Genomic DNA, 25,566 nt, shown 5'->3' with positions numbered 1-25,566 from the left:
TTAATGTGCTTGAAATGATTTGCAGATTTATGCATACCACTTAGAGAGGAACAGGCTGAACAAGTACATCCTGGAACGCTCAAAAGCTTTACACAACAGCTAATATTTGTGTATTAAAATGAAGTCTTGTGCTGTAGTTCTCTTTTATTGCAACTTCCCAGTCTCGCCATGTGTAATTTCTTTGCCATTTCATCTGCTGCAGTTTCACACAAAAGTCAGGAATCCCTTTGTCTCAATACAGACCTTGGTCTGTGCACTGAACAGCATATCCTGTAGCTCCTGCTAGACCAGTGACAAGCTGCACAGTTCCCAATTCCCAAGCAGCTCTGTCCAGCACCACCCAACCTAGGAGCACCAAGTGCTTAAGGGGAGAGACTCTTCCTTGCCCCAGAGGAAACTCCTCCCTGCAGAGAAGTCCAACAGAACGTGTGTGTCTCAGGCCATCAAACAGCACATGTGACATTACCAAGCTGACAAAGACATTGAACCAACCAACGTGTACTGAAATCTCTTTTCACAGCTTTCATTGTCCCTTAGCTTCCCATCTCTGTAAGGTGTTTTGAGGGCTACAGCTAATAACAACTGCATATTAACCAACATTGTGTCCTCCAATATGGTGAAATGAAGATCAGCAGCAGAAATACTTTCCTGAAATCATGTCCTTCTTACTGAATGCCTGCATTGTTTGAAACAGTCCATGAAAAGCCTGAAAACAGTCTTCCTGCAGGGGTTTGATTTTTCTAGCAAACCTACTGTATTTGGTCTTTATGTGCTGAATTTGGTGGCAATGCATATTTAAATAATGAAAGTATTATGGCTTAAACTAAATAAAACAAACTCCCTGCAACAGAAGGCACAACAGCCTTATCACAGTATCATCAAGCATGGTGCAAACACAAACTGGGCACCACCTGACAGAGCAGGACATGGAACAGAACACTTGCCAGGATTCCCTGCTCTGCAAGATTCATCTTATAGCAGAAGAGGAGATTGCACCTGCTCTACATTTAACAAGCCCATGAAACAAAGTTTATCAAAACTAGGCCTCCTAGGTTCTTGTCTGGACGTGTTTTTACATGAGGAAGTTTTACCCAGGTAGCTCCTGGAAGATCCTTTCCATTCCAGCCTGCTCTCTGGCAGGCCATTGGGCACTCCCAGAGCAGCCTGCAGCAGTGCTCCCGTACAGGAGCCCGGATGCTGCTGCAGGCACACCTGCATTGGTTGGGCTGGGCAGACTGATGCAGTTCAGACACATGGGCTGAGCCCGTGCTGCAGAACTCCTGTTTGCCTACAGACACAGCCCTGCCAGAAACTCGAGTTCCTGAATGTACTTAGCTCGTCTCTGTGGGACTGCACTTGCCAAGTGTGCACTGCACAGGGCAGTGCCTAGGGCTTTTTAACAGAACTGTTCCATCCTTAGCAACCCCCATATAACTGCCTGATTTACACCACAAAAGGGTGTGTGTAGACAGCACCCTTCTACACCAAGCACATCCCTCCTCCCTGAACGTACTGCCTTAAACAGTTAAGTAACATTCAGCTTCGTACAAAGTGATGTTCATAAAGGCCTGAAGAATCAGACCCTACAACTTTTCACTAGTTATTGATTTTCTTCAGAAACAAAAAGCGTAAAGATTAGAATTCTAAAGATTTTGCAAATATTCTTTGTAAAGGGAGCATGTATTGGCCATCGATACATTAGAGTGCACTGTGCTAATTTTGGCTCTGAGAGCATGGATAGTCATTTGACACATGGACAGCTTTGACTCAAGTCCTGTTTGTTCACTGACATATCAACATGCACTGCCATAAAGCCAGCCTGGGGAATAGAAGTGTGCTATAAACAATACAAAAGCAGACTGGTTTCCAAAACCCATACCTACAACTTCAACACCCATAGAGTATTTTGTTGCTGTTGTCCAGGATAACACTGATAGTATTTCACAAGTGGCTATCAGTCAGTTATGGAACTAGAGATAAAAAACAGTTGTCTTCAAAGCAGAAGCAGTATTTTAATTTTTTTTTCTATTTATTCAAGGTGTAACCAAATTATTTATGGCATATGCTAATAATCACCACCTCCTGTGATCATAATTTAATCTTTAATCAACACTAGGGTACTTACATTTAATAGATGGATGAAAAGATGCAGACATTAGTGTTAAATGGCAACACTAACTCTGGGTAACCTTCCCAGGACCCCTTGATTTTAGAGGGAGTGTCTCATATATTTGCAATAGCTCTCCACTGCAGTCACATGGAAAGCACACTTCAAAAAGAATCCTCATTGACAGTATAACCATTTTTTGAGTATCACCTTTCACATTAAACATGAATTTAAATATACAATTTTAGTGTACAATTTCACTACTCTGGTTATGCATGGAGCTGAAGCATATTCAGAACATGGGTAGGATTAGGATAGATATAGTTGGGTTCCTCTCTTGAAAGGAACAACCCAAGAAAAAATTCAGATATGCTGCAAAATGATCAATGGATCTACACATGGGAAAGCCACTCAGATTTCAGTGTTTCATAGTAGAACAGAATCAAGTGCAAGACTCGAAATTTTGTGCCACCAAAAGGTGGGATTGTTGGTATAACATTACCCTGGTTAAAACTGGTTTTGTTGTATGCCTTTGGGATCACCATAATGTGGGACTAACATTTAAACTCAAGGCAGATATTACTGAAACCAAAACAATTACATCTGCCCCAGTCAAAGAGGATGAGAAAATTCAATCCCCAGAAATTTTTGAAATTAGACCATGTGATCAAAAATACAGATCAGCAACAAATGTTGTTTAATCCACCTTGGTTTCTTAAACAAATAGAACTAGTAATGCAGATTAATATTTCTACACTTAAGGATGATGACCACATTGGTTTAAGTGCTTCCCATGTAAGACAGCTTGGCTACATGGCCACTTCTCCAAAAGGAATAAGAATTGTGACTGGAACCACAGGGAATTTTCAACTGTACAGATGCTGTTATAAATAACCTGAGCACAACCACAAGTGATTTAAGTAAATTGCAATACCCTCTCTGGTCTTTTCTACCAGCATTAGAAACTAATCAATGGCTCTTATCTGACACATTGCCTCAGTGGGAAAGAATCCATGAGCGAGCTTCATAGTTGATCCCAGAGGCACTTGGTGCAAACCAAGGTGAAAGTTCTTTTTCTCTTAGCTACATCTGAACTCAGTTGTGTAGGACACTTTTCAGATGGTCACTTACCATCACTAAAGGGAGTTTAAAAGATGTTTTACCTTGTTGTTCTCCTAATACTAACCCTATTATGTTTTGTCTTAATTGTAGCACTGTGTATTTGCATTTGGGAAATCATGAAGCAATTGATTTACCTGTCAGCCCCGTGATTCCTCTCAGGAAAATATGTGATGGTTCCAAAGCGAGACTCATGATACGTATAAGAAGCATCCTAAGTATGGAAGTGGGAACTGATGAATAACATGAACAAAGTTCCAAATAATAAGACAGAGAACAATGCAGTTAAGCAATGGGAGCAACGGCCACAGGAATGTAGAAAACAGAAAATTGATGTCCTAGGTCCTTGAAGGGGAGGGAATAAAAAGATCACACCCTTCTCATTCAGGACCTTTTATGATGGGCCAACAAACCCCCAGGTCTGACTGTTTCTGTGGTGAGAACTTGCCCTTGCCATGAACTTTCCTCATTAGATCATAATTATAATAGTAAAAGCCACATCCCTAGCTCAGCCCCCTCTGCCCACCAAGAGCCCACTGCTCACTGAGCACATATCATGACTTCTTGGGACACGATACCTTGAGACTGAAACAGAGAGAAGCTAACAGCAACTTAACCATGGAGTGAAGTAACTGTAACCTATAGGTGTGCCTGCCTTGGTCTGTCTCCATGCTAGCTCTGACAATTCACCATCCAGTACCCCTTTCTGCATACAACTGTAAACAAATCAAAAACCTCCACTCTGTGTGGGGATCGATTTCTTGCACACCAAAGGGGTGAAAGAATCAGTTTTGGGACAATACTCTTCTGTAGTCACTACCTTAAAAAAAAAATAGTCAATTAATTCTGAGTCAGTGGAGCTCCGTAACCAACTCCCAACAGCAGGACAGTATTATCCCCTGGCTCTCTCTATTGTCCCTGCTGTCACTGCAAGCAGGTCATGGCTCAAGGACACTGCCTGGACTCAGATTTACACTTGTTCCTCCCCATTTTTAAGCTTGACCCTTCGTGACCCTACTACTGTCAGGCAGTGCTAAGTCTCATACCCCATTCTACCAAGTCTAAGTCCAAACTGCAGTCATAGCATTCTCTGCACCTTGGCTTCTCCCTGCTACCTGTTCTCCTATGCCAAGGGTTCAGCTCCAACTCAGGTACTTCATTCATCCACTCCAGCCCCTAATAGGTTCAAACAGACTGTTTCCACTCAGTTCTTCCTGCTTGCTGGATCTCTGCAGAGGAGCTGGGTTTTCTTACAGAAAGAAATGCAAGCAAAAAATACTTCTTTCATTGCACAGAAATCCTTCACAGGACTTTGTGAATTGCCTATCATTCAGTTAGCCTCAGGCCTACATTCAGCATGGAAAACCTCAGGCTCAATTGAAAGAAGCCCCACGTCTTTCAGTCATGCTTTCTTAGAATCAAGTTCACATCAGCTTTGCTACCATTAAACTAAAAACACCCAAAACAATAGGGCTGACAGTTTCCATTCCTTCATTCAAAACTCACACAGTAAGTGAAACAGACTTTTTGGCATTGAGTAATCACTACATACTAGTAGCACCTGGTTAGACAGAAGCCATGATATTGTAATAAATCCTGAGTACATTTAGTAACTCTTCTTATATTTTATTGTCAGTAACAGGAACACAGCAAGATACAAGGCACACAGCTTTTGAGCACTTCACCACAGCGTGCTAAGTGCTATATAGAATAGAAACTCGCTTTTAAGTAAACGTAAGTATTTTAGTGATTATCTTAACATTTCCGTGGCTGTTGAATAATGTAAATTCTTTTAGGCAGTATGAACTTCTCCAAGGTAGGTTGTGGCTTTTCGTGAGCCACTTGTAGCGCTGCTGCATGGATTTTGTGGCCCATCTGTAACATTAAAGGGGGGAGAAAACAGTTGTGATAGAATGCACATTTTCAGCTATTCTCTTTCTAAATTTTATCCTATTAAAGTAGTTTGAAAGGAGCAGTAAAACTTAAACCCACAAAGTTCAAGTGATCAATACACAGCACTCATGGTAACTCAGTACATTTAGTTATAATTTCTGTTTTCAAAGTGATATTAGTCTAACTACCTTTAGGGAATATTTGATTTTTTTTCTACCCTTGTTTAGTAGCTCATAGAATGAGCTTCCAAGATAAGGAAAACACAGCAAATAATCAGTATGCCAGAGTTAACAGTAAGTTGAATCAAATTCTTATTTTCCCATATTCAAAATCATCATTATTACAGTAGCTAACTATCACAGTCTAAAGTAGCAAGGAAGCTTCATATACAAGATTCTGGAAACCAACAGGAGAAGGAAATGGTGGGTCAGAACAGAGGAGATGAGGACAGGTGGAAGAGAAAGAGGATGAGTTGTATGTGTTCTCAATAAAAAAGTCTAAGCAAAAATTCAAGATTTACAGGCTAAATCTATAAACACAACTGTTGATAAAAGGCTTGTGTTGAAATTAAGCAACTGATGTTTTACTGAGCTCTAGGGATAAGCAACTCTTGTATGCTACAGAGTCTGAAGACTGCATACAAGTGTGTAACAGAGATGATAACTGTCAGATCTTCGGATTACCATGCAAACCAAAGAGCTGCTTGTGAAATCAGCTCTTCCAAAGGGCAGGCATAAGTCTGCACCATCAGCCTAATACGACACAGGACAGGAGCTGTAAGCATGTGATAAACAGAAGGGTCCATTAGCAGCTGCGGGATACACGATTTTACAGGATCCCGTAGTATTCCTAAGGGAGGAGCCAAAAGGTGTTTGCTTGACTGAGTGATGCCATGCCTCAGATGGAACAGCAAGATATGGGGCAGCAGTAGGCCATGCCTGTTGTCTTGGGAATCATTCACAGAGCAGGACACTGGATCACCACCCTGGTGTCCCCTGCACCTGCCACTCATGCCACCCACCTCCCTCAAGCAGATCTGTATTTTTGCTCGACCCTTATAGAAGTCAGAGTGATTTCCACGGTGGGATAAAGCACTGAAGACAAGGTTTTGCTCTGCACTGTAATCCCAGCTTGGCCAGACACAGATGCCACTGGTAATTCTTCCCCACGTTTCACTAAAGCTAGTGCACCATGCCACTTTACAAGCAGGACACAGCTCGCTGCCTGGCTGTGCTTCTCTGCACAGGTGTGCACAACTACCCAGGACACGTTGCAGTCACTAGGAGTGGAACCAGAGTAAGGAGAGAAGGCCAGGTACTTTTTAGCCATCTAGCAGCTCAGCCACACAACCACTACACAAATAGGTTATCCCAAGAACATTTAGTAGCAAATGAAACACCTGCAACTGCCAGACACCAGTTTAAGGAAATATCACTTTTTAACATTTTTTCATGTTTAGATTTATAAAGAAACCCTGACTTTTTCTTTCAGACTTACTTTGTTCAGAGCTTCTGCTACCAAGACACCCATGTTCTGAGGTTTTGCAAAACTGACAATAGCACTGTAAAGGAGAAGAAAAAAGTATTTCGCATTTTCATCTCACAGAAACACATGAGCACTTGTCACTTTCATTTTTCAGACTTAATACGAAACATTTTGCAATATAAATTTAGGGTTTGGAGCTAAATTTTTTCATCACGTTAAAAACTATGTAATATCAAAAAAGCATGCTTTTTCAGAATGGAACAACAGAAAATCTATGACAGGCTGTTTTATTCAGATATACAAAAAACTGTATATGAAATATCCTTGAATATTTCAAAAAGGAATTTTTTTTTGTACACTGTGAAATAACTTCTCAGAAGCTGAGCAGTTATAGCCTGATCTACAAAACATTTTCTTGATTCCAATCTAGACCCATGAAGAAAATTCACCCTCTGCTTTTGGAGAGTGTTTCCTCTCACAGCAACTATTTATCAAGCAAGAACTTTTTTTCCCCCCAAGATTTTCTTATTAACTTCTCCATATTCCAATGAATAACACCATGTTACCAATATTCCACAAATAAACAAATCTGTGGATATGAAATAATTGACTTCAGCAACAGGAACATCAGATGGCACATTCTTCTGATGATACCATTCTATTCACTGACACATCTGTAGCTTAAAATGGAGTAGGGAAAAATCATTATAAATCCCAAATACCATAAATGTGACTCTTGAAAAAGCAGATATTGCTTTAGTTAAGTTAATGATTCTGTGGATTAGGAAAGACATTTCCTACTGACATTTCAATTTAGTTAATAACTGTAATTAATTTGCTACACTGACAAATATAAGTTATTTAAGATCTGTTTATACCATTAGGTAACTATGACTATGGGGAAGACAGCTGCAAAATTACACCCAGAAAATTGGCAACAAGTGAAAATAAAAAGCTTCTAATCCCAGTAGAAAACAACAAAAAAAATTCAGGAACATCACAAGTCATTCAAATTTTACTGTCATATCCTTATATTGGTTAACTTAACTTTTTGTTAAATGACATTTAAGAAAAGTGCATGTATTTAGGAAAAATGTTCAATCTTTGAAAAAGCTGCAAGAAAATACTTATTTTAATGACCACATCAACTGGTTGCGATTACTTTATTCAAAATAGAAGCATGCCTTCATTTTTAGGGCAAAACAGCTTGGTTAACCTTATAAAGTAGCAAACAGAAAAAGCCAAATTAGATTTTAGATTGAAATAGGAGGTAGAGCCTATACAGGAGATAAGACTCTTCCTTGGGGGTAGTTGATGTGGGATTAATTTCCTTCAGAATGTGGACAGTCTAAAGTTCATTCCTACTTCACTGGAAACTGTTTGACCATTTCTTTGTTAGGCACAGGTATGTAATACATTGTTTTAATTTCTGTTCCATAAAACATGACAATAGAGATTAGATTTAGCCTTTGCCTTTCATTGCAAGGCACTATCCTTGGGTTTTGAAGTTGTAGGGTTTTGGGGTTTTTTAAGTCAATATTTATTTCAATATCAGTATTATTTTATCTACAAAGTGCACAAGATAATTTAAGAATTAAACTCTAGTAGAATAAGAGTTTTCTTTGTTTTCAAAGATCATTACTTATGAGCTTGGACTACAGGGCAGGGGTGAACAGGCCCTGCATTGTAATACCTTGACTTTTCTTTTCCTGGAAGTTTAGCATTTTTCTCAACAGGTCCATTTTCTTGCTTTTTAGACACTCTCATACCTCCAGCCTTAACTGCAAGAAGAAAGTGAAATGTAAGTAAAAATACCTACAGAACTACATACCACGTTACATACACAAGAAGAGAATACTTTTACCCCGGATAACCATTAACCAGAAATCATCTTTTAGTATTTAGCTCCATGCTTTCCTTGTACACACACATACACAGGAATAACCAAAGAGATGCAGCAAAGGCTTCAAAATTCTGTGTCACGGCAGACTCAAATCAGCTTCCAGATACCATAATTCAAGAAGTCAGAGTGGTTTCAGGCACCACTAACTCTATTAAACCTTAACACCTTACTATGTTAATATGCATTCTTCCCCAGAAACTATTACATCTCAGATTTGTATTTTAAAAATGAAAAAGAAAACCACACCACCATCTGAACACTTTCAGATTTTTGAACAATGTGACTAACAGCAATAAGGATTTTATGATCAGTTCAGGCTATTCCAGAATACATTTAATAATGCAGATAAGAACCAGATGTATACTCATCTTGTACTTGTGTTCCAACATGTTTCATTATATTTTGTTAACATAGCTGCCAATCACAAAACCAATTAGTACTAATTAAGCTACAGGTGACCTAACAACAACAATTTAAGTTATGAGGCATGTCTCATAACTGAATTCTGAGCAAAGAACACAGAGTTATCTAAAACATTCTCTTGAAAGAAATAATTTCTCCCTCTTCAGGAGAGCATTTTAAGTTTGAAAACTGTAAGTAAGAAAGAACAACCTTAGTGCTCCTTTCTCATCCTATTGAGCAAGTTGCTTCACCTCTCAGCAAGACTCCTGATCGTGAACAATCAAGGCTAGAGTTTAAATTTGAGGGAGGGAGAGAATAGGGAAAGGTTTCTAGAATTACTCAACTAGCTAGCATGAGAAAAAAACCCAAACCAAACAACCACAAGCCAAATATCAACAACAAACCAGGCCACACAAAAAAAGCCCTGGCATCTTTCAAGATTTCAGAGATCTTCTCGACATCATTTCTCTTTATATGTGTTCATCCAGAACACCAACACAAGTTATCCCAAATGTTCTCCCACAGATTGTTAGGCTTTTATCTTCTTAGGAACCAGTCAAACCACAAACAGGAAAACTACTAAAATTTTGGAATTAGGTTAAAAAAAAAAAAGGTAACTGAACCTAGACCTGCAACTTTTGGTTTAGGACCTTCCTTCACATGCAGGATTGGCAATTTCTAGATACAAGCATTGTTTTTAGTTTTAATTTAGCAGGGCAAGGAGATCCAGACAGAGGCAGACAATTTAACACTTTACACAAAGCACAAGGGGAACTAGGTGAGGAGGAGAGAAATATCCAACGTGGGAAGAGATACTGAAACGTGGACACTCTGGAATTGTGTCTGTTACCATTAGGCCCACAAAACAATGTTATCTATACTGATTAAAAATAACCCGTCTTCCTTTCCATCTCTGCACTGACTTGAAACTAGCCACTAGGAACAGCTGTCCCAGCTGCTCACACACATCCATGGTGGGGGAAGAGTTAAACATAGCTGCATCTGGGATGCACCAGAAAGCTGTTTTGTAATTTGCTTTCCAAAGCAATAGAGAGGTATGTCAAACTTTTAATACAGAGTTCAATTTTTTGATTTTTGTAAGTGACCTGTTAGCCATGTAATCTTAACAGTTAAGAGACAAAATCTTTACTAATTTCCATTTTTAAAATACCATGTATTTTTAAAATAAAACAAGAAAGTAAGAAGGCACACTCCCTTTTATGCTCTCCTCTCAAAAAAAAAAAAAAAAAAAAAAAAAAAAAACAACAACAAAAAAAAACCCACCTGAACAATGAAACAACATAAAAACAAACCCAAGTGAAAACAAGACAGCTTGGCTGAATACTGGTCAGAATAAACCACTTACTCTGCTATCTCCACCCCTCGGCCAAGCTGCTCCCCACTGCAGTCACTTATAAGCTTCACCAAGACTTACTTGCAGACATGCAAGTCTACAAGTTGCAGTTTACTATCATGCAAGTTCAGAAAGACCAGTACCTGCTCCAGGTCACTGACTGCAGTGGTTTAAAGGCCCTTTAAGCTACAGCTCAACTTCCCTGTCACACACACAAAATTCCAGGAATGGACTAGAGACAAGATTAAAAAAATTATTTACATCCCAAATTAATGTAAAAGCATGATTAAAAAAAAAAAAAACTCCAAACAAAAAATATTTCCAAGAAAACAAAATAGTTTATGGGGCAGAGGGAGACACACAAGTATGTGCTCTGCAGGCACTAACTGCTCCTAATAAACCGAGGGGAAATCCCAGCTGGTTTAAAGCCTTGTAGTGACGGTTCCTCAAGTATCAAAGGCTGAGCCTGCAGCATCTCTGCGTGCGCCCCAGAACAGGCGGGACACAGCTCACGCACTGGTGTGTTTGAGAGACGGCTCCGCACAGCTCCCGGGCCGGCCCAGGAGCTGCTCACGCTGTATGCGTTTACACGCTCCCTTAACAAACACCGCCGCTACTACACTCGCCACTTCATCCGTAAAAGCCCGGTACTACATCCTTAGAGCGGCCACACAGGCAGAGCGGCGGCTGGAACCGCAGGCTGGAAGGCTTCCTCACAGGAGAGATCTATCTCTGTGAGGCGGGGGGGCTTGGTGGAGGGGAAGTAAATTCTTTACGTTACTACAGGAGGTGAGGGATACGGCTGTAACATTAAACACAGATATTTCACTGAACGTGGACACCCATTTCTCTCGCTATCCCTCAATAACACGTTCCCGATCACCGAGCGGCGCCAGCCGCACACCCGCCGACCGAGAGCACCCGTGAAGGGGCGGCTGCGGGACCTGCTGGGGAGAGCGGCCGCGCACCACAGACCCGCCTCCACCCCTCCCGGTCCCACATGGCCGCTCCTCTCCGCGGAGGAGCTGCATCTGTGTGGGACAGCCACTCACACCGCGCCCGGAGCGGCCCCGGCCCCTACCTGCGGGAGGGCGCCGGCCCGGCGGGACACCCCTCCTCAGCGCCATGGAGGAATCGGGAGCGCCGGGAACCAAGCGGGGCAGAGCAGGACCACGGAACCGCGCAGGAAAAGGCGCACCGAGCCGAGCGGCAGCGCCTTCTGCGGTTCGGAGCGATTGGGGTGCGACGGGGCGGGGTCGTGAGAGCGGCGAGCGGTGTGAGGGGTGGTACGAAGTCGATAGTGAGGGGAGCGGTGTGAGGGACGGTGAGAGAGGCGGGGAGCGGTGTGAGGGACGGTGAGAGAGGCGGGGAGCGCTGTGAGGGACGGTGTGAGGGGAGGTGAGAGAGGCGGGGAGCGCTGTGAGGGGTGGAGAGCAGTGTAGAGAGCGATGTGAGAGGCGGGGAGCGGTGTGAGGGACGGTGTGAGAGGCGGGAAGCGCTGTGAAGGGAGGTGTGAGAGGCGAAGCGGTATGAGGGGTGGAGAGCAGTGGAGAGCGGTGTGAGGGGTAGGGAGCGGTGTGAGAGGCGAAGCGGTATGAGGGGTGGAGAGCGGTGTGAGGGGTAGGGAGCGGTGTGAGAGGCGAAGCGGTATGAGGGGTGGAGAGCGGTGTGAGGGGTAGGGAGCGGTGCGAGAAGCAGTACCAAGTCGGTAATGAGGGCGGTGTGAGCGGTAGGGAGCGGTGAGAAGGGCGGTACGAAGTCGATAATGAGGGTGGTGTGAGAGGCGGGGAGCGCTGTGAGGGGCGGGGACTTTTAAAAACTGCTAAAGATTCAAAGAACTTGATTTAGTGAGGTAAATCTTACCCTCTTCAATCCGTAGTATCTGCTTGAGACAAGCAAAACATTGTCATTCATGTGCCCTCCTTTAAAACGACATTAACGAACATTGACATTTTACACAACACATTAGAAACACAAAAACTGAAAGTAGATACGGCTAATCTGGAATGATTTACTGTATAAACTCCTCAACATTTTCATTTTCGGTATTTAAAATGACCAAAAAAAAAAAAAAATTAAGGAATGATATTTTAATGCTTACCATCTGTGTTGCAAATTATACTGTGTCTGAAGAAATCTTGGTCACAAAAGCTGTCCGTTTCGGAGCCTGTGGGTGGCTGTAACGCTGTGCGCTCCTGTCCTGCTGCCCGCGGGTCTCCAGAAGGACGGGGCAGGGGCTGCATCCCGCGGCGTTCCGAAGGGCCGTGTGCGTGCCGCGGGGAGCAGGCCCGGCGAGCGGCTCCGGGCGCTGCCGCCGCTTGCTCTCTGGCTGCCGCACGGCTCGGTGGCTGGAGGAGCCGGCTGCGCCTCAGGGAGGGTGGCCCTGCCTGTGCTGCCGTGGGCTGGTCTGCAGGCAGCTGCTGGAACCATAATGCATAATGTCAAGAAGATTTTCCTAGATTGCTGTAAACGTGTTCTGCTTTGCTGTGCTAAAGCGTTTCATCGCAAAAAAATTTGCTCATTTAGGGAATTCTGAAAGGAAAACACGAAAGAAGAAAAAAATTGTTAGTCTCGTGATTTATTTGGGATTGTCTTATTATTGGATCTCAATGATTAAAAAAAAAAGGAGAGCGAGAATGTAGAAATGGGATGTGATTAAGTGGAATCTGAAGAAGAGGGAAATGAAATTTTAAAAAATGGAAGAGAAAATAGACTAAGAAACCAGTAAGTATTTATAGCACAACAACCACCTTATGAGTGACTACTGTTGGCTTGGATCTTTAAAGAAGAAAAAATGAAAGGACATCAAGTCTAAACCAGATCTCTCTGATATTTAATTCTGTATGTATGAGGCAGGAAATAGTTTTGAAATGCAGCAATTTCCTCCCGAGAAAAGCAACTTACTTTGCAGATATTAAAGTCAATAGCGCTGCATGTCTCTGCCCATAAGCATTTAGCCTGAAGTGGATGATGGCAATTTTGATTGGGGAAACAAATTCTTTCAGGTAAAATGATCTGCAGGAGAGAGAACTTGGCCATTTGTAAGGGGTTTTGATATTCATGTTTCTCTGCCTCAGCAGAGAAATACTGCTTTTTTCAGTTTGTTTACCTGAGCTGTTTGTTACTGCACAGATTGGAGAGGTGAGGTTACATTACTTACCACATAAGGCAGTCATCTAGTACAGCTTTGGTGTGCTGCCTAAAGCATTAATAATGATAAAGTTTAGTGCCATTGTACATCTGTTCTAGGAATCCTTGGGATAAGCATGGGAACTTGGTTTAAATAAGAAATTGTAAGTTCATGTTGAATTCTTACCATATTAAATATAATATACAAATTTTTTTTTAATTTTTCTTCCACCCTCTTTACTTCATTTCCTTTGTCACTTGGTATATCTTTAAACCAGAAGCTGTTGTGAATTGAAACCATATTTATATAGTACTTTTTGGAGCACCTTATTCTTGACAGGCAGTCCTTGGCACTACCTCAACAACGCCACTGTGCCAGATTAGATTTAGATTTGTAAATCTGATTTTATGTAATGATTTCATTTATTTAGACTTTTTACCTGTTGGAAATTATTAGACTGGTTTGTCTGGGTGAGAAGAATCAGCAAGAGAATAATCCTTCTGTGGCCATGGGATAGTGCAGTTGAAATCTCTTGCTTTTCCTGCCATCCTCAGTCCCATTTCCTGATCATATAAATACCAAACTTCAGAGATGTTAATTTGATGCCAGGGATAGATTTATTTTAATGATAGTAATTTGTGAATGACTGAATTAAAAATGAGTTTATATTGTAATGGTTCTATATTTTCAGAATGTGTTTTTCTCCATAACAGAGGCAGATGTGGGAAAGCCTGGGGGCAGACACAGAATTTTAACTGTGATAAAGAGACAATAGTAATTTTAATTTTCCTGAGTGGTGCTCTCAGCATTCTGGAACACTTCCTATTTCCTGGAAATTTGTCCTTTAAAATCTATGTTCTACAGGCAGGTTATTAGCTGATTGCAAAGTTTGAAAAGTCACTTGGCAGGAACAAAAATCACTGTGCTCCCAAGCAGACTGTCTGTTCTAATCCAGCTAGCAGCTATTAGCATAATTATACACCAGTGTCTTGGGGTGACAACCAGACCACATCTAAAACAAGCAGTTAGCATGCAGACATATGGAATACCTTCCTCATGTGTCATATTTTAAATCACATCTCTCTGTTGTTAAGATCTATTGCTAATGACTGCAGTATTTTCCCTTCTCTGTCTTATTTCCAGTATTGCTTGTTTTCAAATGTCAGAAGTACTAAATTGTGGCTACTGATACAAACTGATACTGGTTTTATATCTGGCAACTGAATGGTGAAATACTACTGCTGCTTTCTTAAACTCAGTGGCAGGTAGGCAATACCTTTTTCAGATGAGCCAATATAACTGGTTTTAGATGCTCCAGGAGCCCAATGGGGACAACAAATATTCTGGGGCAGGTATATAGCTTTTTTTAAATGATTTTTTAAAATGTTTATCATGTTTTAATTTCCCCCACCCTTGGTTTTATTTTCTGTTTTATAGTAGTTCAGCACAAAGTTAATAATGTTACAGAGATCATTTGAGTTAAGTGTCTAAAGCAAGGAGAAGTGAAGGCAGACATATTTTCAGTGGGGTTTGTATTGATATAATTGTTCACTCGTGCATATAGTATGTATGTGATAAAATCTGGAGGATAGGTCTGGCTTCACATCTGTAAAGCTTGCCTGTTTCTTGTAGGAAACCTAACAAGTTCAGGTCTTGGTTCTGATCTGGATGCTGGTTGTTTCTCAGACTACTGGAGAAAAAGAAGTCTCTGGGCTGGACGGTGCTGGAAGGTAAAGGACAACATCATTAAGCAGAGGAACCTTACTGGCTGATTTTAATTATAGATTTTTTTTTTTCTTTTCCCCACAGAAGGACTAAAAACATATACCTTTGTCATCACATGTTTTATCCACCTAAGTGCCCATGTTTAAAAAAGTATTACTGGGCAGTGGAACAAATGAGTGAATTCTAAAGAATTAGGTTGCAACATGCAGACAGAGGCCTTTGGAATTTCATCCTAATGGAGATCAGTTTCTTCTCAGAGTGCGATTGCTTTTTGCCAGTGAATAGGCAGATAGTTAATTTCACAATCTTTCTAACTGAGGGCTAGCTGAAAATTAGCACATTACGTATCCTGCTACTTGTCTTACTCCTTTACACACGATTCATATAATGTTGGACAGACTGGAAGGTGATGTTTCATACAATAGAACGGTGTGTATAACAGTATTTGCTAATGTCTAGGGTGCCCTGGAGCAATAAGGAGATATGGTGCCTGATATCATTGGCCTGCTCTAGGACTAGTGCTGGTCAGTGAACCAGCTGACCCTGACAAGCTGATCCAGCCCCTTGCATGTCTGCAGAAACGCTACTGCTGCAGTCTCCCAAAGGGACGCCGTCTTTGTTTTACACAGCACTATCAATTTCTACTGGCGTGACAGTGAGTGTACTATGGCTGCACACTAAATCTTCAGTGACATGGCCCATACAAACAATAACACAACACTTATCCCTTGTCTGCAGAATGTAGTAAACAAAATAGAGTGAAATTGAAAAATAGACAATTAATCACATTGAGACAAGCTTTACAGGGGGATGTGAGGACAAGTATCAGAACAGGAATACTTACTGGAGTTTTAAAAGGAGAATATCAGAATTTCTTCAGAGATACCATCACACATACCTGCCCATTCCATTGTTGAGCATATGTTATACTGAGCTTTTGGTTCTCTTTCTACATTCATAGCATTTCTTTCTGTTCAAACCATATGAAAAGTTAATTCAACTCCTACACATTATTTAAATATTCAGGGACTGCTGACACAGACTGAGGGCAGGCAAGATAACGTGGACAACTGAAATGTTGCTTGTAGCCCTTCCAAACACAGCCCAGGACTCAGCAGGACTCGGCAGTGTTCCCTGGGCAGGTGTGCTAGTAAAAGACAAAAATAGAAAGTTCTTGCTCCTGTACTTAGTCTACAAAGTGGGTATAAAAGAATGCGACAGGCGCGGCAGCAGAACAACCAGCAGGGCCAGGACAGCTGCCTGTCCAACCACCCACAGGCCACTTGTGTGCAGGGCACCATCCTGCATGGGAAGAAACAAGGTCAACCTTCCTTTTGTCGAATTGTGATGTAATTACCAACTCTACTCTGAACTAAAATGCCAATAGCCAAGCTAAATAAATATTACATTTAATGGGGTACATTTTTATGGGGTAAGAAATCTTAATAAGAACAAAAAGAAAATGGTATTTTTTGAAAATGCATGCATTTTAAACTAGTTAATGCCTGTAAGTAGTATCCATCCCAATACAAAATATTTAGAATCTCTAATAGTGATGTCTTTGGATAACAGAACTCATTAATACCACTTTGATGCTATTTGTGAGCAAACGAAGAACCTTTCTGCTGACTTCTGCCTTCCAGGCAGACGGTCACTTCCCCCCTCCATGGCGGTGTTGGGAGAGGTTTCCAAGTGGGGCAGCCAGCACTGCGTCCTTCCCTCACCTCTACTGATGGCCACAAATGAATCCCTGCACTCTGTGATGGGAAGTAACAACCTTCCAGCACATCTCAGTGAGCTTTCCCCTAGTGCCTGCTGTTGTTGACAGCTCCAGGAATCTACTTGTAGCTATAAAGTCATGTTTGCCTTGTTTTTCAAAAAGTTTATTCATGTTTATGTTACCTTTTGTGAGTGTTAGTCTTTGATACAGTAACTCAAACACAGAATGCATGCTTGAGTACTGTCCTTGGCTGAGATGGATTCTCTTCAGTCTATTTACTCTGATAGAAAAACTCAACAGCCTTTTCCCAGTGTTCTCAGTCCTTCTTCAGGATACTGGAAACCCTGAAAACCCAAGGAAAATGCAGTGATGTGGAGCAATAATGGTGGTTACAGACAGGGTAGAGGTAACAGACTGTACAGCACAGGAGAGTTTATTGGAAAGAAATCCAAGAAGACTGTAGTCAGAATGGAGACCATCATTTTTAGGACAGCAAGGTGACCTGAATTTCCTTGAGAGAGCAAGGGGAGGGGTAGAGGAGTGATGGAAAGAAAACAGGCTGGAGTTCTGAAGTATCTTGGATTGCCAATACCAAAAGTAAAAACACAAGTCTAAGGAATCTTGGTAGGAAGGTGTTGGATTTAGCACTTTGGGCTCCCAGCCTGACACATTCAGGACATTTCCACTGGAAAGAGCTGGAAAAATGGCCCAAATGTTTTGGTATGTTAAACCAGCTTAAAAACATGCAATTAGACTTAATTTTCATGGTATTTTTTTCTGAATATCACACAGAGAAAATAATAAGAAAAAAAATGAACAGGGAACAGCTTTCCATGGATGAGACTTCCATATTTATTGTTATTCCATGTGCATAGAAAATGGCAGTGAAGTTCCTTATGAAATAGGCAGGGAATGGGAGAGATGTGGATATACTGGACTAGCTTTGTGCTTCAAAATTACACTATTCATTTTTTTTAATTTGGGCTCTTTTCCTCTTAGAATTCACAACACTTTCTTGGTTTTGGGGTTTTTTTGTGCATGATGTTTCAAATTCTTTTTTCAATGACACACTGCATTACAAATAGATGGCACTTGAGACCAACGTGGCATTTCCATATTTACACCAACAAAGAAATTTACATGACGCAGTAGCATACAATCCTGACATTCAGTAATAGCAATAAAACAGGGGCAGCCATTGGATTTTTTCTGTACAAACTATCAGAACAAGACTTTTATTCACATTAAAAAAATCAGCTCTAATTTGCTCTGACCTACACACTTTCCAAATTCATCATACTCAATTCTCAAACCTTTCATCACATCGCCCACACCCTCACCAGACTACAGGAGCTACAAGTAATGATACCTAACACCTAAGCAGAGCAAAACCATCCCTGCCAGCTTTTTCTCCTGACAATTCCTCACTCAAACCCCCCCCAAAAAAAACCAAAAACAACAACAAAAAAAAAAAAACAACCCCCAAAACAAAACCAAGCCCCCAACCACCACCTCCCCCACCAAAAAAAAAAAAAAAAATCTTCCTTTTTCCTTCTTTCACTTTCACATTTCTTAACCAAAACAACATGGGGCCATTCCAGTCCTTCTCAAGCCAGACAAGAAGCACGCTGGGTTTTTCTCTCTGGTGCTACACCCAGGAGTCAGGAGAGCCTGGGTACTGTTCTGCTCGGTAAGAAGATCGTCTGGTGGAATAAAAGTCTACATAATTGGTGGTTGATTTCAGTCCATACTGTGTTGTGTAATCTGAAGTAGCAGGAAAGTGAACTCGATCATCAAAGTAAGGGTCCTCGTAGCTGTGTGGGGACTGCAGGTACAACCGATAGGCATCGTAGTTTTTCCTGGTGGTATCTTCTTGGCTGTAGTACAATTGCTGATGCTGCTGGTAAAATGATATCAAAATAAACTTTCAAAAATATAATTAGCGGAGAAAATACTTTACCCAAGTGCAGCTCTACCCATGACAGTAATGCAGGTTTCAAACCTCCATGAAATGTACCCAGGGAAATGGAGGAAGTGCCCCTGAGTTTGCTGTGTGTCTCCTACATCACTCGAAGGGAATAACTCCAAAAGTGCACAACTTTAGAGCTCAGTAAGTACAGAACCTGGCCATACCTTCCAAAACCAGCCCAAACCCAGCTCAAGTCAGACAAGACGTCTCAGGTCCCACTGTAAGAAGGTGCTCTCATGGAAGCAGCCAGGCTCCAGCAGCCCTGAGGCCCGGCGAGCCAGGGCACGGAGCCAGCGGCTGTGGGAACGGGCTGTGTGCCCAGAGCCCAGGCTTAGCCCCTCCTGCTGAGCCTGGGCAGCGGCGCTACCCCAACGCAGCTCTGGGCTCACCTGCAGCCGCCGGTTCTGTTCTCTCGCTGGTGAGGAATAGGAACTGATGTAAATTGGTGAAGCTTTGCTGGAACCTGGCAGAAAAAATTTTAATGCATAAACTTCAGCCTTTATTCATTCAGCCGTAAGTCTATTGGTTTTATCTTGCCTTTTATGTAGCACCCATACTATTAAATCTGCAGATTTCAGTACCTGCTAATGATACAACGTAATAACAGAATGATGGCAAATGTCCCGCAGCAGCAGTTACAGCAAAGCCAGGAGGCTTATGTTGCTGCTTCTCATTTTACAGACTGAAAATCTTTAAAGCAAGGAGTTTCCTTCTCTTTAGTCACTGTCATCTATTGTTTTGCTACTTCTGTGACATAGTAAGAAGGAAAAGAGAGATCAGATAAAATATGAAATCTTGATATAATTTAGTAATATAATAATATACAACTGCACATTAAAATTTACAACATCATCATTATAATATAATGTATAAAACAATACAGTTTTCTGTACTAGTATTTTAAATAAGAATTCCAACTGCCTCTCACCTCCCAGTATAGAAAGGGATCTGTGTTTACTCTGGTACTGGGCAGTTTTACAGAGAACAGCAGAGCCAGTGACACCCTGCCCTGTGCCACAGCCAGGGAATACAAAGAATGGAAAGGGAAAGCAGCAGCTGGCAGCAACCAGCCCACTAATGCAGTTGTCTGTGTATGACTGTGAACTCTTCCCACAAGGAATAGTTCCCTGTTCCAGAAGATGCTCAGCTGGTCTCTTACCAGTGTAGATGTCTTTATGTGCAATGACATCACCCTGGCTACTGTAATACTGCATAGAAGGGTGCGTCCTGTCGTACTCGGAGCGAGGCTCTCTGATTCCCAACAAAGCCGGGGACGAGGACGTGCTGCCAACTGATGGGAAAAGAGAGGGTCTCAAGATTGACAACAAAAGCCTTTTGCACAGCCAGCCTTCCTCGCCGCCTGCTCCAAGTGTTCACAACCAGGGGGTGGGTAAGGACAGAACACCGGGAGCTGCTCCTGGGTGAACACCCTAGAGCTGCCTGCAAGGGACAGTCACTGCTCTGTGGTGCTCACAGGCAGACACAGGACTTTGGTGACACTCACAGCCCAGATATGGGAGCTTGCCATGCCTAGGACATCACCTGTGCGGAGGCAGAAGATGATACTCTGCTAATGGTGATGGTTTATCTAAGCCACACTTAAACACAGTACTTAAGGCCACCCTGTCACTTGTCCAGCCCACATGGCCTCGGTGACCCCTGTATACACGGGTGAGACCTGGGCACGGTGTGCTCTGGAGGCCAATGGCCATGGGGGGATCCCAGCAAGGGATCACTGTTCCTCAATAAGCAGCTGAATCTCAACTGCCGTTGTAAGAAGTTTGTTCTGCTAAATCCTCCCTGGTCTACATATCCCTTGGGCTTTGTTGGCTCAGAAAGACTCCAGCAGTGGGAGTAAAATAGTTAAAACAATGTCTATAAATTTTGCTTCAAAATATTAATTCAATGATAACCACTGATGTGTCCCTTACATCATAGCTCAGAATTCTGTGTTATTATGGATAATTTAATTACTGGAATTTTCCTGGCACATGCATGGCTAAATATGCCATGTTGTTAAAATTCTGACATGGGTCAACATAATAATGTGTATTTTAATGATGAAGTGACTGAAACAAGAACAACTGTTTCAGTCCAAGCATATCTATTCCAACAGGCATCTGCTGTGCTCAGCACGATGCTGCACAGCCCCTCTGGGGATGTGGGCCTTTCACCAGCTTCCACTGACTCCCTTGGGCCTGGCTGTGCTCTGGAGCAGAAAAGCAGACACTTCCTATTAGGAATTTTTACTAACCCTCTTTGAAATACAACATCCTCTGAATATTAAATCAGAGCTGCTCATCTACTTCCTACTTGTCACTCAAAGAACTGGAGTAACACAGTTGTTCTGCTGGTGTATCCTGGGAGAGAAAGCACTGAGATAGAAATTTGACAGTTGGTGTCAGAATATCCTTTTACACTTGGGTAGAATCCAGTCATTCCCTGAGCGTAAGCTGTACTGGCTTCCTTGGTGGGTGAGAGGAACTCTGGCACAAACACCACAACAGGTTTACTTCTTGTAGGAAAACAAATCCCTGGTGGAGTCCTTGTTTTTCAAGTCAACCATGTCATAAAGGAATGTGTGGGGGTTGTTACTTTTATGTAAAGAATTAATTAAACAAGACTTTTGTAGGAACTGGTCACTAATTTTAGCAGTCACAGTAGGTAGGTATTTCTCAGTATTAACAGAGATCTGCTCTAGATAGTCTCTAGAAGAGTAAATTGGGTAAATGCCAAATGAAGACAAAATAGAAGGCTTCAGGTAGGTTTTGTATCAGCTGTCTTGAAGATCTAAATCCCAGCACTGAACACATTGAAGGAACAATGGTGAGAAATAATCAAGGAGGAGTCAGAAAAGTAAAGTTTTTGGGTTTGGTTGCTCATTCTTATGGAACATGGCATAGTTGGGAATGAAAATGAGCTCCTCAGTGTGGGTGTGTTGCTGTTTATGCTGCCAGGTCCCCATGCTCCATGAGGCCACTCCACAATCCCCACACAGTGCAGGAGGAGTGGCTTTGAACAGGACAACGGTTGTAACAATGTCCAGCTCTATTCATTGAAGATTTCACTTTGCAGAAACAGTTCAGGGAGCACTCAGAGCACGTGAAGTACTTTGCTCAAACACCAAGGAGCAACAGCCTGACCTCTGTGTTTTAAATGGGATTAGTACCAAACTGAGAGGTGTTTGAGCTAAAAATATGGGACAGCAGGTCCCCTTCACCCTCCTTGACTGACCTGACTGCATGACAGGTGACATCTGCTGATTGGCTGTGGATAGAGAAGGATGGGATTTGAATCTCTCTCGTTCCAGTGTTGATACTGGTGTAATAAAGTGACTTTGATTCCATCCATCCTATGGAGCGGCAAAAAGAAAAACACATCAGAATAAATTGCAAGTTATAAATAAATGAGGAGTTTTTGTGGCATCGTTTTCCAGTGTAAGCTGTTTTTACAATTTACCTTTTTGTAAATGCTCCGGAGGTCTCGGTACTGCCACAGCGTGTTCAGTACCTGGGCCGCTGCCTTGACAACCTTCAGTGAGGACCTGAGGAGGTGACGAATATGGCAGTGTTAGAAAGCCACTGAATTCCACTTCAAAAGAACAGCGTTCCTCAGCTTCGTAACAGCCTGAGCCTGCTGCTGTGGGGCAAACCAGACCCTGCATCACCAGCGTGAGCACAGCCAGCCAGCAGCCTGACCACGAGATGGGGCTCCTGCTGCCCCATCCCCCAGCCACAGGGGCCTCCTGCTGCTGACCCACCACACACTCTCAGGTTTCATTTCCCCTAGACAACCAGAGAACTCGTCTGACGGCCTCCCCAGAAGCCTGACACAGTGGGCAGGACCAGCTCCCCTCAGCCAGCGCTTGCTTGGCAATGCTGTTCGAGGGCTTTCCCCTGGCCATGTTCTCTTTGCACTGACCAAAGGGCTGCACTAGGTACAATTCATAGTTGCTGGGATACATCCTGACAAAGGTACCCACACAGTCTGACTTGAAAAAGCTCCAAATATTTTACTAATCTTATAGGTGTTGAAGAGGTGACTGGCTAACTCATTGAGCCTGAACAGGTCCCATGACCACGGTTACTGTGAGCAGCTGTACAAGCCTACAGAAGCCTGAGACAGAGAACACTGCCCAAGACAACGGTACTGGTGTCTCCTCCCTCCCAGTGAGACTCCAGATGACAGCTCCTCAGACCCAGACTGCAAAGGCAGATCTTTTTTTCACTCAAAAAAACATTTCCCCCATTCTTAAGCATTTTAAATGGACACAAACAGCTCAGGTATGATCTTTGCTGCCTACTTGCCTGTCACCTCTTCCCTTTGTTATGTTGACCAGCTTCTCTATCCCGCCGGTGTCGGCGAGGGCCTTGGCATTCTCCATGTTCTTGCTGGTGACCTCGTGCAGGGCGCAGCAGATTGCGGCCACCGTCTCGTCCGACAGGATGCTCGGCCCGTTGCCTCCTGGCAGCCGATTGACCAGGTCTCGCATCGCGTATTTACCTGGAAACAAACACCCACAGGGCCAGGTCAGAACCACTGTTTGGTCCTTCCGGCTGGAAATTGCATAAAACTGCAGCTGAAGGCAGGGAGAAGCAGCACAGTACCAAAACCTGCCAAGAATTCACATTTTACACAGAGTCAAGGGAGACCACATCACAATTTTTGAATTTCTGTTTTCCCTTTTAGCTTAAGAGTGTGAAAAGCTGAATTTTGCATTAAAAGAGGAACAATTTTAAACAAGAATTATTTGGAGAAAGAAGAATTGTTCAAGGAAAAATGTTAGGCTACTTATTATGACAGACAGAGCAATGCACATTGCTGGGCTTCATCTATGGCAGGATTAAAGGAATCCTTACAGTAACTGGAAATTCTTTCTTCTGGATGTTCTGTTCACCTTGTTTGCTACCTGTCAGCGCTCAGCTCTGTCAGGCTCCAGTTGCTGAGTGATGCCAGAGATAAGCTGCACACAAGGGACAGTAACTAAGATAAGGTCAAGGTTTCTTCCTGTTTGGGCTGTACTGTTAATTGAATGATTCATTGATTTTATAGGAGACATGTATTTGCACATAACAGTGAACAATGAAGGAGCTTTGCATAAAGTCATTCACTATCTATTTGCATAATGTGCCTGAAAGGAAAAAAAGAAACAAAAAAGGAATTCTGCAGGCAAAAGGAAACTCACTGGGAAATTATCCCCACAACGGTGTCTGCAGCAGTACCCTGCCATTGCCAACCCTTTAGCAAGCTCAGCCATGTGCTGCATGTTCCAACATATATTGTGATTTGCTGGAGTCCTCATCTCTCATTTCCTTCAGTGTGACCCTGTGAGCCCATTGTTCCTTTCCTATACCAGCAGAGAAGCTCCTAAAGATGATTTCTAGCATGGGGTACTGCAGAACTTGCTTCACATCTGGCAGTTTTATCCAGTGGTCTGTTTCAGAGTGTGTCTGAAGCCAGAAATTCTTTCAGACATACAGCTTTGACAGGGAGAGGAAGCAAACCATTCCTGAGCTGAAAAGTTTTGCCAGGAATGGAAGAAACATCCTGACAAGAGAATATCACCTGAAATCTGACCTGCACAGGGCTGTGCTATGGAATAGGATTCTTGTTTCACACATTTCTCACGTGTAACACTTGCACTGCAGGAAAACACACTCTGAATGTCCCAGATGAGAAGCTTCAGAAACAGATAACAAAGTTCTGTCCACCTGTATTTCTCTTTTTGAGAATAATGATGCTCCTATCTCTATGAGCAGTTATATCCTTGACCCCACAACTCTACACACAGAAAATGCTTTTGTAACAAAAATGAGACTTTTTTATTTCACACCATTTGTTAACAGGGTTCACTGAAGCCACAGCAGCCTGAGGCTGAAGCATGTTCAACACTAACAGACTGAGAAAACTCAGGGCAAGACAGGCAGGAAAGTTGATTGTTATTTTCTTGGTTTTTTTTAATGCTAGATAAGAAAGGCACAGATGAATGCTTAAAGGGCTAAATATTAGAACTGACAAGACAGTAAGTTTTTCTAGCAAGCACCTCTGTTGATGACTTAGTTCAGCAAAGACACAGATCATGCTCTATATCTGTGTTTTCCTGGAGAAGATTTCTTCCCTCTCTTCCTGTTCAAGATTGTTAAAAAAGCACGGCTGTCGTGGCAGCAGAGCTGTTCCATCCCTCGGGAACACGAGAGACCTGCACCCCCCAAGCAGGTGAGCACTGAGCTCCAAGGAAGCAGAGCTGTGTTTCCATCCCATTTGGCACTGAGGGTTTTCTGTCTGGCTTGGCTGACTCTCATCCCAAGCTGACTCCCATCCATGAGAGGTGGCCAGCAGCAAACTAATGTGGCAATACTGCTCTGGAAAGCTGCTGCTGTCAGGAGGACTCATTTATGTGACACAACTGATGTGACACAGAAACATCAAGTGTGCTGTTCCCATTCGTGGAATCTCTCCTTGGATTTCCCACCCAAGGTCTGACACCCCGGTGCTGGCGCTCTCCTGGGGATGGTCTCTACGTACCAATAAGCTCTTTGTTCCGGACGTCTAAGGCCATGTTTCTTAAGGCAGTGGCCACAGATGACACCACTCTGTCGTTGTCCATCCTCAGCAGCTCCACGAGGATGGGCAGCCCCTTCTCCTTCCTCACGGCAGCGCGGATGTAGGCTGCGAACTGACACAGAACCTCAGTTACCCACCAATCCTCCTCAGCTCTGACACTGAAACAGCCTCGGGCTGGACTGGGACTCTCAGGCA

At 42.7% G+C, this 25,566-nt stretch overlaps 2 protein-coding genes and 1 long non-coding RNA gene across 12 annotated transcripts in view; 1 reads left to right on the top strand and 2 right to left on the bottom strand.

Annotated features, from left to right (window-relative positions):
- Window positions 1-4,827: 4,827 nt before the first annotated feature.
- DAPL1 (death associated protein like 1) lies at window positions 4,828-12,544 on the bottom strand. Of its 4 annotated transcripts, none has more exons than XM_053982462.1 (4): window positions 12,365-12,544; window positions 8,298-8,385; window positions 6,617-6,680; window positions 4,828-5,101 (listed from the first exon to the last, which is right to left on the bottom strand). In XM_053982462.1, exons 1-4 carry the CDS (start codon window positions 12,504-12,506, stop codon window positions 4,982-4,984), a joined length of 414 nt encoding a protein of 137 aa, XP_053838437.1. In that variant the 5' UTR covers window positions 12,507-12,544; the 3' UTR covers window positions 4,828-4,981. The 4 variants fall into 4 exon arrangements, with proteins under 4 accessions (XP_053838437.1, XP_053838439.1, XP_053838438.1 ...); XM_053982464.1 differs by lacking the exon at window positions 12,365-12,544 and adding an exon at window positions 12,127-12,210; XM_053982463.1 differs by lacking the exon at window positions 12,365-12,544 and adding an exon at window positions 11,345-11,797.
- Window positions 12,545-14,254: 1,710 nt separating this feature from the next.
- On the top strand, window positions 14,255-16,660 carry LOC128809898 (uncharacterized). Its single transcript, XR_008437866.1, has 3 exons — window positions 14,255-14,658; window positions 15,026-15,123; window positions 16,145-16,660. It is a non-coding gene; the product is annotated as an uncharacterized LOC128809898 (long non-coding RNA).
- Window positions 16,661-17,666: 1,006 nt separating this feature from the next.
- The window catches only part of PKP4 (plakophilin 4), a 66,093-nt gene continuing 58,193 nt past the window's right edge, over window positions 17,667-25,566 (bottom strand). For 5 of the 7 annotated variants that reach the window (XM_053982315.1, XM_053982317.1, XM_053982320.1 and 2 more), the window contains 7 exons: window positions 25,333-25,483; window positions 23,115-23,310; window positions 22,267-22,351; window positions 22,042-22,159; window positions 19,967-20,098; window positions 19,197-19,270; window positions 17,667-18,738 (listed from right to left, as the gene is read on the bottom strand). In XM_053982315.1, the coding sequence (XP_053838290.1) occupies window positions 18,487-18,738; window positions 19,197-19,270; window positions 19,967-20,098; window positions 22,042-22,159; window positions 22,267-22,351; window positions 23,115-23,310; window positions 25,333-25,483 (1,008 nt within the window). In that variant the 3' untranslated portion in view covers window positions 17,667-18,486. The remainder of the gene's footprint in view (window positions 18,739-19,196; window positions 19,271-19,966; window positions 20,099-22,041; window positions 22,160-22,266; window positions 22,352-23,114; window positions 23,311-25,332; window positions 25,484-25,566) is intronic. The other 2 variants (XM_053982316.1, XM_053982318.1) reach the window with 1 other exon arrangement.

Source organism: Vidua macroura, chromosome 7 (genome assembly GCF_024509145.1).
Source record: "Vidua macroura isolate BioBank_ID:100142 chromosome 7, ASM2450914v1, whole genome shotgun sequence".
In the NCBI taxonomy this organism is placed as follows: domain Eukaryota; kingdom Metazoa; phylum Chordata; class Aves; order Passeriformes; family Viduidae; genus Vidua; species Vidua macroura.
This window is presented reverse-complemented; position numbering and strand designations above follow the sequence as displayed.

Coding starts and splice junctions, on each gene's coding strand:
- DAPL1 (XM_053982462.1), bottom strand. CDS start 12,506: ATGCAGCCCCTGCCCCGTCCTTCTGGAGACCCGCGGGCAGCAGGACAG. Junction 8,386..12,364: donor TATAATTTGCAACACAGATG/GTAAGCATTAAA, acceptor TTCTTCTTGCAG/TTAAGGCTGGAGGTATGAGA. Junction 5,102..6,616: donor TAGCAGAAGCTCTGAACAAA/GTAAGTCTGAAA, acceptor TTAATGTTACAG/ATGGGCCACAAAATCCATGC.